This window comes from Boleophthalmus pectinirostris, unplaced genomic scaffold (genome assembly GCF_026225935.1).
Source record: "Boleophthalmus pectinirostris isolate CB_2022bp ecotype Guang Dong unplaced genomic scaffold, ASM2622593v1 HiC_scaffold_16, whole genome shotgun sequence".
Taxonomy (NCBI): Eukaryota; Metazoa; Chordata; class Actinopteri; order Gobiiformes; family Gobiidae; genus Boleophthalmus; species Boleophthalmus pectinirostris.
Genome location: NW_026571095.1, coordinates 22,871,557 through 22,885,657, shown reverse-complemented (window position 1 = coordinate 22,885,657; position 14,101 = coordinate 22,871,557). Strand labels below are relative to the sequence as shown.

The window sequence follows — 14,101 nt, the reverse complement described above, 5'->3', positions numbered from 1 at the left end:
ATTGATTTTAGCATGTACGTAGCCGCACAGCGCGCGCTCCTGCAGTAGTTAGCCTTGATTAGACGCACTTAGCGTGATTGACAAATTGACAAGAGCCCTGCGATCAATGGAGAAGTGTTTTGCTGTCAGCCGTGTCCAGACATATTATTATCCACCATCAATAGGCCCGCTGCATAGACTTTTCTGGTGCTTCTACTGTGGCCAGCGAGCACTGGGCTACGGGGAAGGCTGATGTAGCATTATGATTGTTCCGTGGCGCATAGTTCAAGGGTGTGCGGTCAGAGGAGGTGATTGACGTCTGGGTGCGTCTCTGTGTCTCTACAGGACATCGACTGGGTTCAGACGGAGAAGCACGTGTTCGAGCAGGCATCCAATCATCCCTTCCTGGTCGGCCTCCACTCGTGTTTTCAGACAGAAAGCAGGTAATGTACATCACTGTGGAGAATAACTTTATGTAGCTTTGTATAATGCTGCATCAAATCCCTCAGTTGTTCACATAGGATCCATAACGAAAGAAAGAACAATTCTGTCAACTGAGTGAATAATATGTTTGTCCAGTTGACAGAATAACATTTTATTTTGTTATTTTTTGCCCATATTGTGTTTTTGGTCTCATTCTACTCTTTAGTCCCTGCTGCATCTGTATGTGCCATTGCCTCTGTCCTTGGGCAATTAGAAGTATTTTTACAGCAAAAAACACACACACACGCCCAAACTGCTCAGTCATCTTCCATACATTGTCAGTTTGTTTTTGTATTTTCTGGAAAACCTTGAAAAATGACGATGACTATGACAACTATGCTATAACAATATTTGCCAATAGAGCAGTGGTTCTCAAACTTTGAACAAATACCAATGTCCAAGTTCATACCCTCAAGGTTTTGAATGTGCTGCTGGATAACTGCAATAACATGATTTTTTGTTTGTTTTTAATCAATTGTAAAGTACAAAGAGAGATTGGAATAGCATGGGCCCAAACTCTTGATGTTTTTGAAAAATATGTGAGCATGTTTTCATGTAAATCTCATTATCTATAATTCATGTGGCATCAGTAGCTACACATACTAGTATTTGGGATTATAAAATACAATGACTGACAGTAAAAATACATGCAGTTCCAAATTGTACTTGAACCTGAACGAGATATGAGATAGAAAACAAAATATTTAATGCAGAGTGTTTGACTGCAGTTGTCACAGAAAATACAGATTTTTTAAGCTTGGTACACTGCAGTTTTATAGTAATTCTAGACTTGTTGACTTTGCTACAGGTTTGCTTGAAATGTGTAAGTGTCAGGTTTTCTGTCGCCTGTGAATCCTCAGAAGTATTGATTAATCCTGGAATACGCTGTAGTAGTTCCTTCACAGCTTCACACTCCTCTGCAGGTGTGTGCTTTTCTAGGCCTGTCATAATATGTACCTGAACAGTAGGGCTGCAAAGAATTGTGCCTGTGAATTGTCGCTGTGAAATTAATCATAATCATATTGTTAACTGGAATACACACACGCCAAAAGACCTTTTATCAGCTTCCTGCTGTTCAGTCATTTTGAATTTCACAGGATGGAAAATTTAATGTTCAGTCCGCTCCTTATTCCCAGGGAATTGTATACACCAAAACCAAATGTTCAATTTGGGCTATTTTTATACTGCCCTGATTTTTACAGCTATCTGAAGCCAGACTTTACAGGCACACTGTGGCCTTACAAGAATATTAAAATACAGGAAACAGCAAATTAATTTCTCAAAACTCTTTCTCTTTTGTTTTTTTGCAGACTGTTCTTTGTTATTGAGTATGTTAATGGCGGAGATCTGATGTTCCACATGCAGAGACAACGGAAACTTCCAGAAGAACACGCCAGGTACAGCTAAGTGTTACATGGACCAAACTGTTTGTGGGTTTCAGCTACCTGTTCATAGGTGACATCTTGAGAACTTGTCACCATTTAAAAGTTATCACAGGATTAGGGCTGTGTTCACACTTGTCCAGGGTTAGTCCTGGTTTAATTCCAGTTTGGCTCTGTTGTAGGCTTGCTTTCACACTGTTCTAGTCTTGAATTGGTCCAGCTCTAGTTCTGGATATAGACCTAGTTTAGTTCAGTTTTGAAATGGTTTGTGAACACGGTCTTAGGATATTGTAGATTTACATAGTGATATTAGTGTTTTTACATAGTGAATTGTGTTTTTCTCAGGTTTTACTCAGCAGAGATCAGTATGGCACTAAACTACCTCCACGAACGAGGAATCATTTATAGAGATCTGAAACTGGACAATGTTCTTCTCGACTCCGAGGGACACATCAAACTCACTGACTACGGCATGTGCAAGGTACTACTGTCTCTGCTCTATGTAATTAAGCTCGGGTTTAAATTAGGGCAATCCAATCAGAATGAATTTGAACATCTGCTGTGCAAATGGGAAAGGCTGCAGTTTTTGAAGTACCATAATTTCCCCCACAAACAACAAAATATCATATTCTGCATATAAAACTGCTGACCCTCTCTTATTTAGATCTGTGCAAACATGTTCTTCAATGTGATTCTTGTGTTAGTTTGGCAGTAAAATATTTCACTCTTTCTGGACTTGTTTAAAATGTGAACTTTGAACAATATCCTATTATTAAAACTTTGAAATTGCAAATCGAATCATAATCTCAGTGTTTATCAGAAAAATAGGAATTACATTTTTATATTTATATAAGTCATGCAGCCTTAGTTGAGATGCTTCTTACAAATAGATGTTTCTCTTTTAACAGCTTCATTGTGTTATAGTTTCATATTAAGGGTCTACAATTTTGTCTTGCATTTTTAGGAAACCACAGAAATAACTCATGTAAGAACTGCATAAATTGATATTTATGATTTTACACTTATAAATAATACAGTAATGAAGACAATACTTAATAATTTGACTTGTTGGCATTTAACAATATATTTCTAGCAGTTCTAATTATGCTATTCACATTACCACATTCAATACTAAAACACTAAGATTGCAAGATTATAAAGCCATACTAGTTCATTTCATATTTTAATGTAATTTATTAGCTTCTTCTCACCGTTTTGTGATGAACAGGGACGTGTCTCATTTTTTGTTTTTATTTTGAATTCAGGAGGGTTTGAGGCCTGGAGACACGACCAGCACTTTTTGTGGGACGCCCAATTACATTGCCCCTGAAATCCTCAGAGGAGAAGATTACGGTCAGTATCAAGAACACATGACAGATGCCGTTTAGTTTTATTAGAAGTTATGTTTTCAGTAGTCTCAGTACTAGATATTAACTCTGATTATTGGTTAAGCACCTTAATTCAACTATATAATCAGCAAATTACTCTGGAATTTGTGTTGCAAGTTGGGAGATGGAAAAATATGAAAACGAACTTAATTAATTAAAGGGACACTAAGTAACTTTAGTTGTCCCCCTAGAGATACCATTGCTTTGCCTGGAAAGTTACCCTGTGTGTTTTTTTTCAATTACAGACATTTTCATTGCAAAAATATATATAAAGATGTTTTCTCATCTAATACTTGACATTTAAAGTTTATCAGTCATGACATTTGTGCCTTTAAACTTTAGACAAGAAATCAGATGGGTACAGGATGACTAATGTGAAATAAAAATACTGAAGATTCGTGTCTGGTGCTTTGCGTCTGTGTCCACGTCAAAGAATAATGGCTAGAAGTCTAAACACAATTAAAATGAGAAGAAAATAGCTTGCCGCCTTAGTTACCGAAAGTCGTGTCTTAGCAACTCATATTCCAGTCTCAAATGTTGATGCTGCAGGAGTTGTTTACAATGTGTACTCTGGACAGAAAACCATGCAGCCCTAGCCAAGATTCCTTTTACAGACTGTCCCAGAAAACACTGAAATTCTCAAACCTGTTCTATGACCCCTGATAAAATTATACCTTTGCTTTGTCTCCCCAGGCTTCAGTGTGGACTGGTGGGCTTTGGGGGTGCTCATGTTTGAGATGATGGCAGGACGGTCTCCATTTGACATTGTGGGGAGCTCAGACAACCCTGACCAGAACACAGAAGACTACCTCTTCCAAGGTAAAAAAAAATATTACTAGAGCTATGTACCATCACTATATTTGACTATAACACATATTAACTGATGGTTTTGATGGGAAATAAAAATGCTTTAATAGAGACAATGTGCAGAGATCTCATTTTGTCACAAACGTCTGTTTTTATGCTGTTTAAATAAATATAGCCATTAGAATACCTCTATTGATTATTCATGTTACACTTAATGTTTTTTTTTTTTTTACACAATCTGACCATAAATTTGTTGGAACCACTGAGCTGCTTTGTGCTGTTAAACAAGTCCATCTCATAGCTAGCATTAGCCAAAAAGTTTTTCATTTAGTCACACTTACCGTTTTAGTTGAAAATCAACCATGAACGCTCGTATTGATCACAGGCCCCTGAAAATGTGTTTTTAAAATAATTTTAGTTTTCAGACAATCTTCTCTGCGTTATGTCACATAATGATATATCACCACAATAAACCCCCCCGGCATGATCTCACTGCAAAGCACCAATACTATTCTCATTTGAAATAAAAATGGCAACAAAAAAAAGTTAAACTCAATAATTTGTATCAGTGACCAGGTTAATTACTCTCTTATCTTTATTCAACCACACCAAAATCTGCATCAAATGTTAACTGCCCCACATCTCAGTGAAAAACTTATAGTAGACTTAGAATAATAAAAGAATATAAGATGTTGTGATGTAATTTGAAAACCTACAGATAACTTTAACACAATGAGCTATAAATACATAAGAACATAAACAGTTTAATCCAACACTTTCATTTCCACACCTTTTTAGCGACCACGTAATCCCAGACCACACAGCCACCATCTGGTCTCAGAGTGTGTGAAATTATTCTAAACAAGGGAAAATGGCATTGTTTACTGTGTGTCCTGTGTGTGTGAGGGAAAATAGAAAGTCTGACAGTGATTGAGCAGTCTAAACACATGACATTTTGTTTTTAGAATGTAATTGATGTATAATTATAAAGGCCATCACTTAGACATGCTCCATTGGCACTTCTGGTTAATTGGATTCTATGTATAACTAAAGACTGAAGATCTGAACTTGTCATCCATGCCAAACAGGGCTGCGCAATACTTTTTTTTTTATTTACATTTTTCGTAGAATTAATTAAGCAAATGTGATGTTCTTTCAGTAATGGTCAAGCTATAATTTTCTCGAGAAAGGTTTGCCAGCTTCTTGATATTAAATATGCATCGAAAATAAGCAGATCTTATTATGAATTTAGCCAATATTATGTATTGTATATTAAGTCTAAAGCCTTACTGTCAAACATTCTAAGCAAAACAATAACATCAGCATGGAGTCATCACCAGATCTGTAGGAAGGCAAGCTCTCTCCACAGTAAGATCATGATATTTTTTAGAAATAAAAAAACAACGATATTGAAACATTGTCTTTGTACGCAAATGCAGGTTGGCGACCCTCCCCGCGCCGGAAAAGTTACGCAATGCACCTTTAAATGCATCTTCATAATTAAGCAAGCGTGGGTTTAATCAATGCAAAGCAGTCAATTTAATAAATGAGGGTCTTCTTAATTTGATCTCGTACAAAACGCAGATGGTGTGAAATGTGTTTGTGAAGCCCCTCGTGGTCCTCCATATGTTTACTGAGGTCAGCTGATCTACTACATAAATCAGGTTATTTCTCCACATACTGCATGTTAAACACAGGGAGGAATAGTACTGGGAGTAATGCATAATGTACCTGACAGTATAGACATGCATTCAGTTCTCCTTCCTTCCTTTCTCCCTCTCTATCTCCCTTTTCCCTCCCCCTTCACTACTCTCGTCTAACCTTTCTTCTACATTTCTTCATCCGTGCCTTTTATTTTCTCATATATTATCTCCATCTTTGTCTTTTTTCCACCCCTCCTTTTTATTTATTCTTTTCTTCTCCCCCTTTGCCCCTGTTCTTGTCTGTCTCCTGTCTCTCTTACCCCTTTTCTCTCTTCTTACCTTACTTACCCCGACCACTTCTGTTTCTCTTCTCTCTCTCTCTTGTCTCTCTCCTCCTTCATATCACCTTTCCTCGCCTAACACTCTCACTCACCTCGCTCCTCCTTTATTTCCTCTTTCCTGACTCTCCCCATCCTTCTCTCATCTTTTCGTTTGTCTGTCTCTTTTCTCTCTCACTCTCTCTACCCCCCTCTCTTCTGTCTCTCTTTCGCTCTCTCCTTTTCATATCACCTTTCCTCACCCTCTCCTTACTCTCCTCATCTTTTTCTTCACTTCTCTCTCTCACTGGCACACACACACTCACTCTCTGCTTTTCTCTCTTTCTTCTCTCTGTGTTTCTCTCTTCTTGTTTGTCTCTCTTACTTTCATTCTCTGCCCCTCTCTCTTTCTTCTCTTTCACTCCCCTCCATCTCTGCCTCTCTCTCTCTCCTTCATATCCTCTTCCATCAACCCCTATCCTGCTTCTCTGCTGTCACTCATCTATCTCCCTCTTGTTCTCTCTCTTTCTCTCTCTCCTCTTTCACCCCTCCTCCACCTCTTCCCTCACCTCCTCTCGCTCATCTCTCTCCCTCTTGTGTGTTGCAGTAATATTGGAAAAACAGATCCGAATCCCGCGCTCGCTGTCAGTCAAAGCTGCCAGTGTCCTGAAGGGTTTCCTGAACAAGGTGAGCGGGTCAGACTCCATCGATCTGCACTGTCCCGGCCCTGAGTCCTGAGTGTGACTTTAGTCTTGAGGTCAACAGACACGCACTCGCTTCAGACGTGCCGCACTAGTCCGCACGTCACCATGACACATTTTGAAGCACAATGCAGATCGAGATAGATAGTAACATGGAAAAGATAAGTTGCTCGTATTACGCTGTTTTCTGATCTGTTATAATGTTTCTTCATCAAAAACAGACCTGGGGTTGTGTTTTGTTTCATTCACACATGCGTAACACACAAACCCTGCAGTTCTTCTCTCAAACAGAAAACACTCTGTTCCACCTTGTGATGTCATGTGATAATACAGGAAGTGCTCCACTGTGTTTTTAAACTCCATACACTTTCACTAGAAACATTAGGATAATTTCAGGCCTGGAGCTGTCCATCTCTACTGAACTATGGGTAAAAGGAGCTGCTAATATTAAAACTTCCACTTTATGATGTCACAAAATGGAACAGAGCATTTTCAGCTTTGGAGATGTAGATGGACTAATAATAAAAGATTACTCAAATATGTGTGAATGAAACAAAACCCTACTCCAGATATGTTTTTCATGAGGGAAAACAGTCCAACATGACTTAAAGTTCACAAGTCAGTTTTGCTGAATATCAGACCTTTAACTTAATGTGAAAGAAATTAAGACAGTGCATGTAAGGTTGTGTACTAGTGATATTTTCTTAAAGTGCTTAAAGCTCGAGCCAAAAAACAGCACTAGAGCTCTCCTATTACAATTTTAATAGGAAAAATTACAATATAATGGGTTTTCATGCTGAAGAGATTCTTCAGTTTCTAAACATCTAAACAACAAATCGATGTTTTAAACCAGATACCACTGATGCAGCCCACTTTAGTCTTCCTCTTTGGGAGTGTCTGAAAGAATGCTTTCACTTGAAATAACTAATAAAAAATGCAAGTAATAGTTTTTCCTATCACCCTCTCTCCTCTCCGTCTCTTACACACCTCTCTCTCGCTGTCTCTCCAGGACCCAAAGGAGCGTCTCGGCTGTCACCCTCAGACTGGGTTTGCAGATATCCAGGCTCACCCGTTCTTCAGAAACGTCGACTGGGACCTCGTAAGTCACTATCTATCTAATGTCTATCACCCCAACCACCTTTGGATCCTTTGGGTGAAAAAGGTCTCGCCCATATTCCCTTCTGTGCCATTTTTGCCATGTGATAATATTTCAATGTCTAGGAATGGGATTTTGCAAGCATATTGTGACATTGGTGAGGCTTATGTAATGTAGTGCAATAAGAACCCAGAAAAAAACTAAGCACTCGTGTATCAAAACTTTGAAAAGCGCTACATTATCGTTTTTAAAGAACATATTAGGTATTTCTGTCCTTCTTGTTGTGGCCAGTCTGCCCTAAAGGTGTTATTTACCTGTTCGGGTTTTAGCTTTCTGTATTTGGGGTGCCATTTTGAGGACTTTTCACAATTCAAAAAATATAATCGATTTTGAATGGATAGTGCATTATGCATCATTATAATCACAAGATTATGTTTAGTAAGATGTTTTCTACTCTGAAATTGGATTTAGAAAAACTTTATTGATCCACAAGGGAAATTATTTGGATACAGTAGCTCACACATCATAATATATTACAGTAACAAAGAGTAAAAATATAAATGGTTGTAATACATTTTAAATACTTAGCAAAAAAGATAGCAAGAGACTGGTGTAAATAAGATATAGTTATAAATGTAAATGTACAAAAATAAGTAATAATATATAAAATCTCAGCCATATATAAAAAGTCATAGGAAGACAGTGCAACAATGATATGATGACATAGGGTTATCCTTTACATGAGGATGAATTGTTGTACAGTTGTAGGGAGTATTATCTGTTACATAAGGGTGAGTTGTATGGAGTATGGTGTGAATATAGTCTTGTATGAAATGGAGCAAATGTTACACCCTTCAGTTTACGCAAATAAACATAACAAAACAAGCAATACGTTTTATCAGCAATTAGAAAAATCTTGCCGTATACATGAGGGGCGACGGTAGCTCAGAGTGTTTGTCCACTGATCCAAAGGTTGGCAGTTTCATTCCCGTTCTCGACACATCATTGGTCGAGCACTGACCCACAGTTTGTGTGTCCCTGGGCAAGATACTTAACCCACTGGTGCATACATTAGTGTGTGAATGGGCGAGTGGTTCCTTGATGTAAAGCGCCTTGAAGGTGGAAAAGTGCTATTTACAAATGGCACCATTTACCACGACACAAAGAGGTAAAAGTCTTCACTGAAGGCACCTACCGTATTAGCATAAACAAGCATGGCCCCTCAGTTTTTGTCACAATTTCCATCCCAAAAAGTCATCTCATCACAACAGGGAAAAGGCAGATGGCTAATGATCCGCTCCATCATGTCCCTTTATGGTCGGACCGTCTGCCACCAACAGCATGCTACAATCAAAGTCACTTAAATCAGCCCAGTTCAAACTACAGCAAATGTGGACAGTTAAACACATGCAAAGTGGATCAGCTGTATCATTTAGGGCTGCACAAGCTTTGGAGTTGGTGAAATTCTCAAGTTGCAAAGGCTGCAGTCATTTAGTTAATAGAAATTTCTCTGCAAAGAACGAAAATATCAATTTTTTTTTTTTTTTTTAACAAAAACCTCTCTGAACTTCATGAAATTCATGTGGTTTTGTATTGGTTTATCATTTCCTTTTTCAGTCCTCTCTCATACAGTAATGTTCCTGGATTTGTTTACCATGTGCACTCTGAACAGAATCCTGCTTTTTTTTTTTAAACATAAATCACAAATTTAATCAGCCCTAGACCACAGGTTGGTGAAGTGGACAACACAGCAAGTCTTAATTGTGCATGTATTTGTCTCTGGGACAAAATAGGCAACATTTGTCTTTTGATTCTATGAAAGGCAGTTATAGGGAATTAAGTGAGTTTAAATTGGTTTAAATTGTGATGAGTTAATTCTGTTGGTCAGCCTCTGCTATGCATTGAGTGACAGGTGTATTCAACCAGTAACAATGCGATCTGTCAGATGACGCAGATGGCTTTCACTGTCTCTGAAAGGTCTTATGTTATGAAAGAAAATGTCTTGTTACCTCATCAGAAACATACTTCGAGTTGTTTTGTTTCATTCACATTCGTTTAAGTAACCCCTTATGTTTAGTCTGTCTGCATCTCCTAAGCTCAAAATGCTCTGTTCCACCTTGTAATGTCATGATGATTTTATTTAGTAGAGACAGAAAATTTCAGGGTTGAAATTATCCAGATTATTCTAGTTAAGATGTGCAGAGTTTAAAACTTCCTGTATTAACACATGACATCAAAAGATGGAGCATTTTCTGTCTGAGAGAAGAACCGAGAAAAGAAGGGTTTTTGTGTTGACTATGTGTGAATGAAACTAAACACATCTCCAGGTATGTTTTTGATGAGAAAACATTATAACAGACATAATCTGTTAAGATTAGAGAATAGCATAATAGGGGCAATAATTTCTACATAAATCAAATTTTAAATTGTACTATACAGTTTTGGCTAAATCACCTCAAGTCATAATACAATAGTGCTTGAGTGGTGATATATTTCTTATTTTATCTGTTTTAGCAATTACCATTAAAAAAAAAAAAAATCCTTCTAATCGGAGCAGAATAAATCAGTGTAAAAAAAAAAAAGATTAATTTAAATGTATATAGTAATAATGTCTACTAAAATGTACCGTTGATTTAGAGTAATTAAGGGCAGCCGCAGTATTTGGTGAAATCTCTTTATTTGAACCACCACTCTTTGTCTCGCTGATTGCTTTTTCATATGCAACATTCATCATCTCCGCTCGCATTTTTAATAATCTGGTAGGGGGCAGAATCGGCCAGCTGCCAAAAAGGTCACAACAAATCCATGTATTGATTTTTTTGGTAAAGAAAAACAGGCTTTTGTAGACACAGGGTCAAAGCAAAAGCACGGGCGGTCCGTCTCTCTGCTTCCCGTCTCAAAACGCGTCAATGCAAAGTTGGAGAAAGGTTAAAGGAGCGGAGAAAAACACAGGATTCACCGAAGTCACATGGCCAGCGTTTGAGGAAGTGGAGACGAGCGCTGACCCCAAATACTTCCTGTTCATTGGAGGTTGTTTGGAGGAGGCCTTGAAATGTGAAATGAAGTATTGATTTTGTCATGATTCTGAAGTCTTAAGATTTGCATGGTTTAAAGAAATGTCATTCATTTTGAGACGTATTGATTTTTTGCAACAGTTTTAACCGCAGCAATTCAACCATTTAGTTCATGGACTGGTTTAGAGTTGGAGTAGGGAGTATGAAATGAATACAGATATTTTTTCTTCATCATGTTTTTTTAATGTACATTTCCGGGCCTTAATCAATACAGACTTTTCATTATTCTCAATGAGCAGAAAAATGTCAAAGTTTGAGCTCATCACCAAACCAGATGCTTTTACTCACAGTTTCCTTCACTATTAGAAATGAGTTTGCAATAATAAAAAGCTCATTTGAAATCTTAAAGGGCCCAAATGAAGCAAATTTTTGATCTATGTTATAATGCTGATTCCTTATCACAAACATACACACACTTATAATACACAGTCCTGCATATTTAGGCTGTGCTCTTCTCACAAACTGAAAACATCCGAATAATGCAGGATTACTCAGACATGTGAATGAAACAAAACACAAGTCCAGGGATGTTTTTGATGAGAACAACATTCCAGCACAAATGAAAGATCACATGAATCAATTGTGCATAATGTAATTAAAGACCTGCTGGACTAGCCTGATTCATCAGCCGATTTCACGTCTTAGAAACCGTCTGACCTCGCAGCATTAGGATTTGTTCGTTCACTCGACGGTAGGCAGGTACTTTTTTTTTTTTAATTAACCAAACGCTGTTATTTGGTCGTGACGTATGTAGGACAATACAATCAATCCAATCATTGTGTGTTCTTAGGTAAGACACTTCACCCACATTGCCTAGTATGAAAGTGGTGTGTGTGAGTGAGTGATGGTGGTGGTGGTCGGACGACCGATGGCGCTGATTGGCCTGGCAACCGCGCTTCTGTCAGTCTGCCCCAGGGCAGCTGTGGCTACAATAGTAGCTTACAACCACCAGGTATAGAGTGAATGAATAATGCTGAATGAATAATGCTGAATTATGCTCTGTAAAGTGTCTTTGGGGACAAAAAAGTCTGTGAAAAGCGCTATATAAATAAAGACTTACTTACTTACAATAATTTCTTTCCCCTTGATAAAGACATTCACCAAACATTCTCTTTATTCTGGCTTTAAATCCTCGATCTCGGGAATTGTTGCCAACACAGAATGTATGGCTCTTCTCTGATTGGCTGGTGCCCGGACTCGCACTTCCAGGGTTCTTGCAAACCATCTAATGTATTCTGATTCCTGACCTAGTTGCTGGAGAAAAATGAAATTGAGCAGAGACACTAGGTGGCGCCAGCCTGGCTACTGCTAGACTGCTTCTTGGATACACATATTTTAATTTTTTTAACATAGATTTTATTTTATTTTTTACAAATTATGTAACATCCCAAATAACCCACATATTTTTTTTAGATAAAAAGTTTCTCTACTTTATTTACCATCTAGAGTTTAATGTTATTATCTCTCTGGTTGTTCCGTCTGCTGCCCTTCTCCTTTTAACCTGTCCTTCAGAGAGTGGACAGTGAAGAAGAGGGGGAGCAGGAGGCGGGGGAGGCGGGGGAGGGGGGCTATTTCCCTGTTTTGGTCTGGGACATGAACCCTCTGGTCGTGTCTGGAGGATCAGCTTACACCCCCCTGTCCTCCCTCTTCCTCCCCCTCTCCTCCCCCTCGGTCTTGTTCACACCAGCTCTAAGGGGATTATGTCTGGCCTGTAGGGGGAGCATTTGAGAGCTGGCAAATACAGCATGGTTAACTGAGGTTTAGACAGACTGGTGTAGAACAGATTATTATTATTTTTTTTCAAACTTGATTTTGATACCAAGTAATAGACTCAGTTTTCCATACTGAATCCGAAACCACAATGATAATATAAAACACAATTTCTTTATACAATAGAACAAGATAAAAATGTAATTATAGTACTTTCTTTTATATTACCATGTGGACTTAAATCTGTGTAATCCCTCAGTCCTCCAGGTCAGTTCCATAGTGATCCATGGGCGCATACTAGACTATGTGCTCTTATTCTTGTTCTGGTACAGCTCATGATCATTCTAAAGCTATTGAGGAATGGTTCATTTCTGTCCTGTGAATGAGATTTAGTGTTTCGTTTAGTTTTGACAACCCTAGTTATGTTGATGAGAAATATCAAAGTCTTGGATCTTGCTCCAGTGAAATCTTTAAGTAGCAGAACTGAACGAAAGAATAAAAATGAAAATGTAATTATTTATGTGTTTGTGTGTTCACAGTTGGAGCATAAGCAGGTGGTGCCTCCCTTCAAACCAAACATCTCAGGAGAATTCGGGCTGGACAACTTCGACGCACAGTTCACCAACGAGCCCATCCAGCTCACGCCGGACGACGAGTACGTTTCACACACAGACACAGCTGCTTTCAAATACTATTAATTTTGCACAAGAGACAATACTCGGACACACTGGCTCAACCATATAATAAAAACAATATTTAAAACATAGTAAGAAGCAAATTAGGGCAACATTAAATTAATATCACAACATACTCAATATAACACAATAACACCAAGGCTGGCTGAGATGTTCTGTCAAACAGAAAATACCGTTCCACCTTGTGATGTCATGTGGTAATACATTAAGTGCTCCACTGTGTTTTTAAACTCTATACACTTTTACTAGAATCGTTAGGATCATTTCAGAATTTGTGTATCATTCATTCATTTTTCAATATAAAACCAAAAATAAGAAAACCAAAAAACAACACTTTTCTTCATTATTTGTCTCCAAAACCAAAATGAAAAAAACAGATAATGATTTTTTTTTTTCCTTTGATTTTGTGTTTAAATGAGTAATGGAAAAATGGATAATTGTTGTTTTCCATTTCCGTGATGCGGTGCAAAAGTCCAGCTTCGCAGTTTAAGTCACGAAAACGGGAAACCGTTTATCTGTTTTTTCTATTATTGATTTAAACACAAAATCGAAAAATGAAAAAAGAAAAAAAAATCGTTATCTGTTTTTTCGTTTTGGTTTTGGAGACAAATAATGAAGAAAACATTAGTTTGTTCATTTTCTTATTTTTGGTTTTATATTGAAAAACGAATGAACGAATGATGCACGAATTTTTCAGCCGTGGAATTTGCAATCTCTACTAAACAAAAGACTATGTTTTTGATGCTGTAATAACATGGCTAAAAGCTGACATTTTTTTCATAATATATTACCTTTAAATATAAACAAAAAACAAATCCATTTTCCT

General features: G+C 37.7%; 1 protein-coding gene across 1 annotated transcript in view; it reads left to right on the top strand.

Moving 5' to 3' along the window:
- Positions 1–14,101, top strand: part of prkci (protein kinase C, iota) — a 44,675-nt gene that overhangs the window by 28,204 nt on the left and 2,370 nt on the right. The window contains exons 10-17 of the mRNA XM_020929100.2: positions 325–422; positions 1,773–1,859; positions 2,190–2,325; positions 3,110–3,197; positions 3,926–4,051; positions 6,607–6,686; positions 7,710–7,799; positions 13,120–13,235. Of these exons, the coding sequence (XP_020784759.1) occupies positions 325–422; positions 1,773–1,859; positions 2,190–2,325; positions 3,110–3,197; positions 3,926–4,051; positions 6,607–6,686; positions 7,710–7,799; positions 13,120–13,235 (821 nt within the window). The remainder of the gene's footprint in view (positions 1–324; positions 423–1,772; positions 1,860–2,189; positions 2,326–3,109; positions 3,198–3,925; positions 4,052–6,606; positions 6,687–7,709; positions 7,800–13,119; positions 13,236–14,101) is intronic.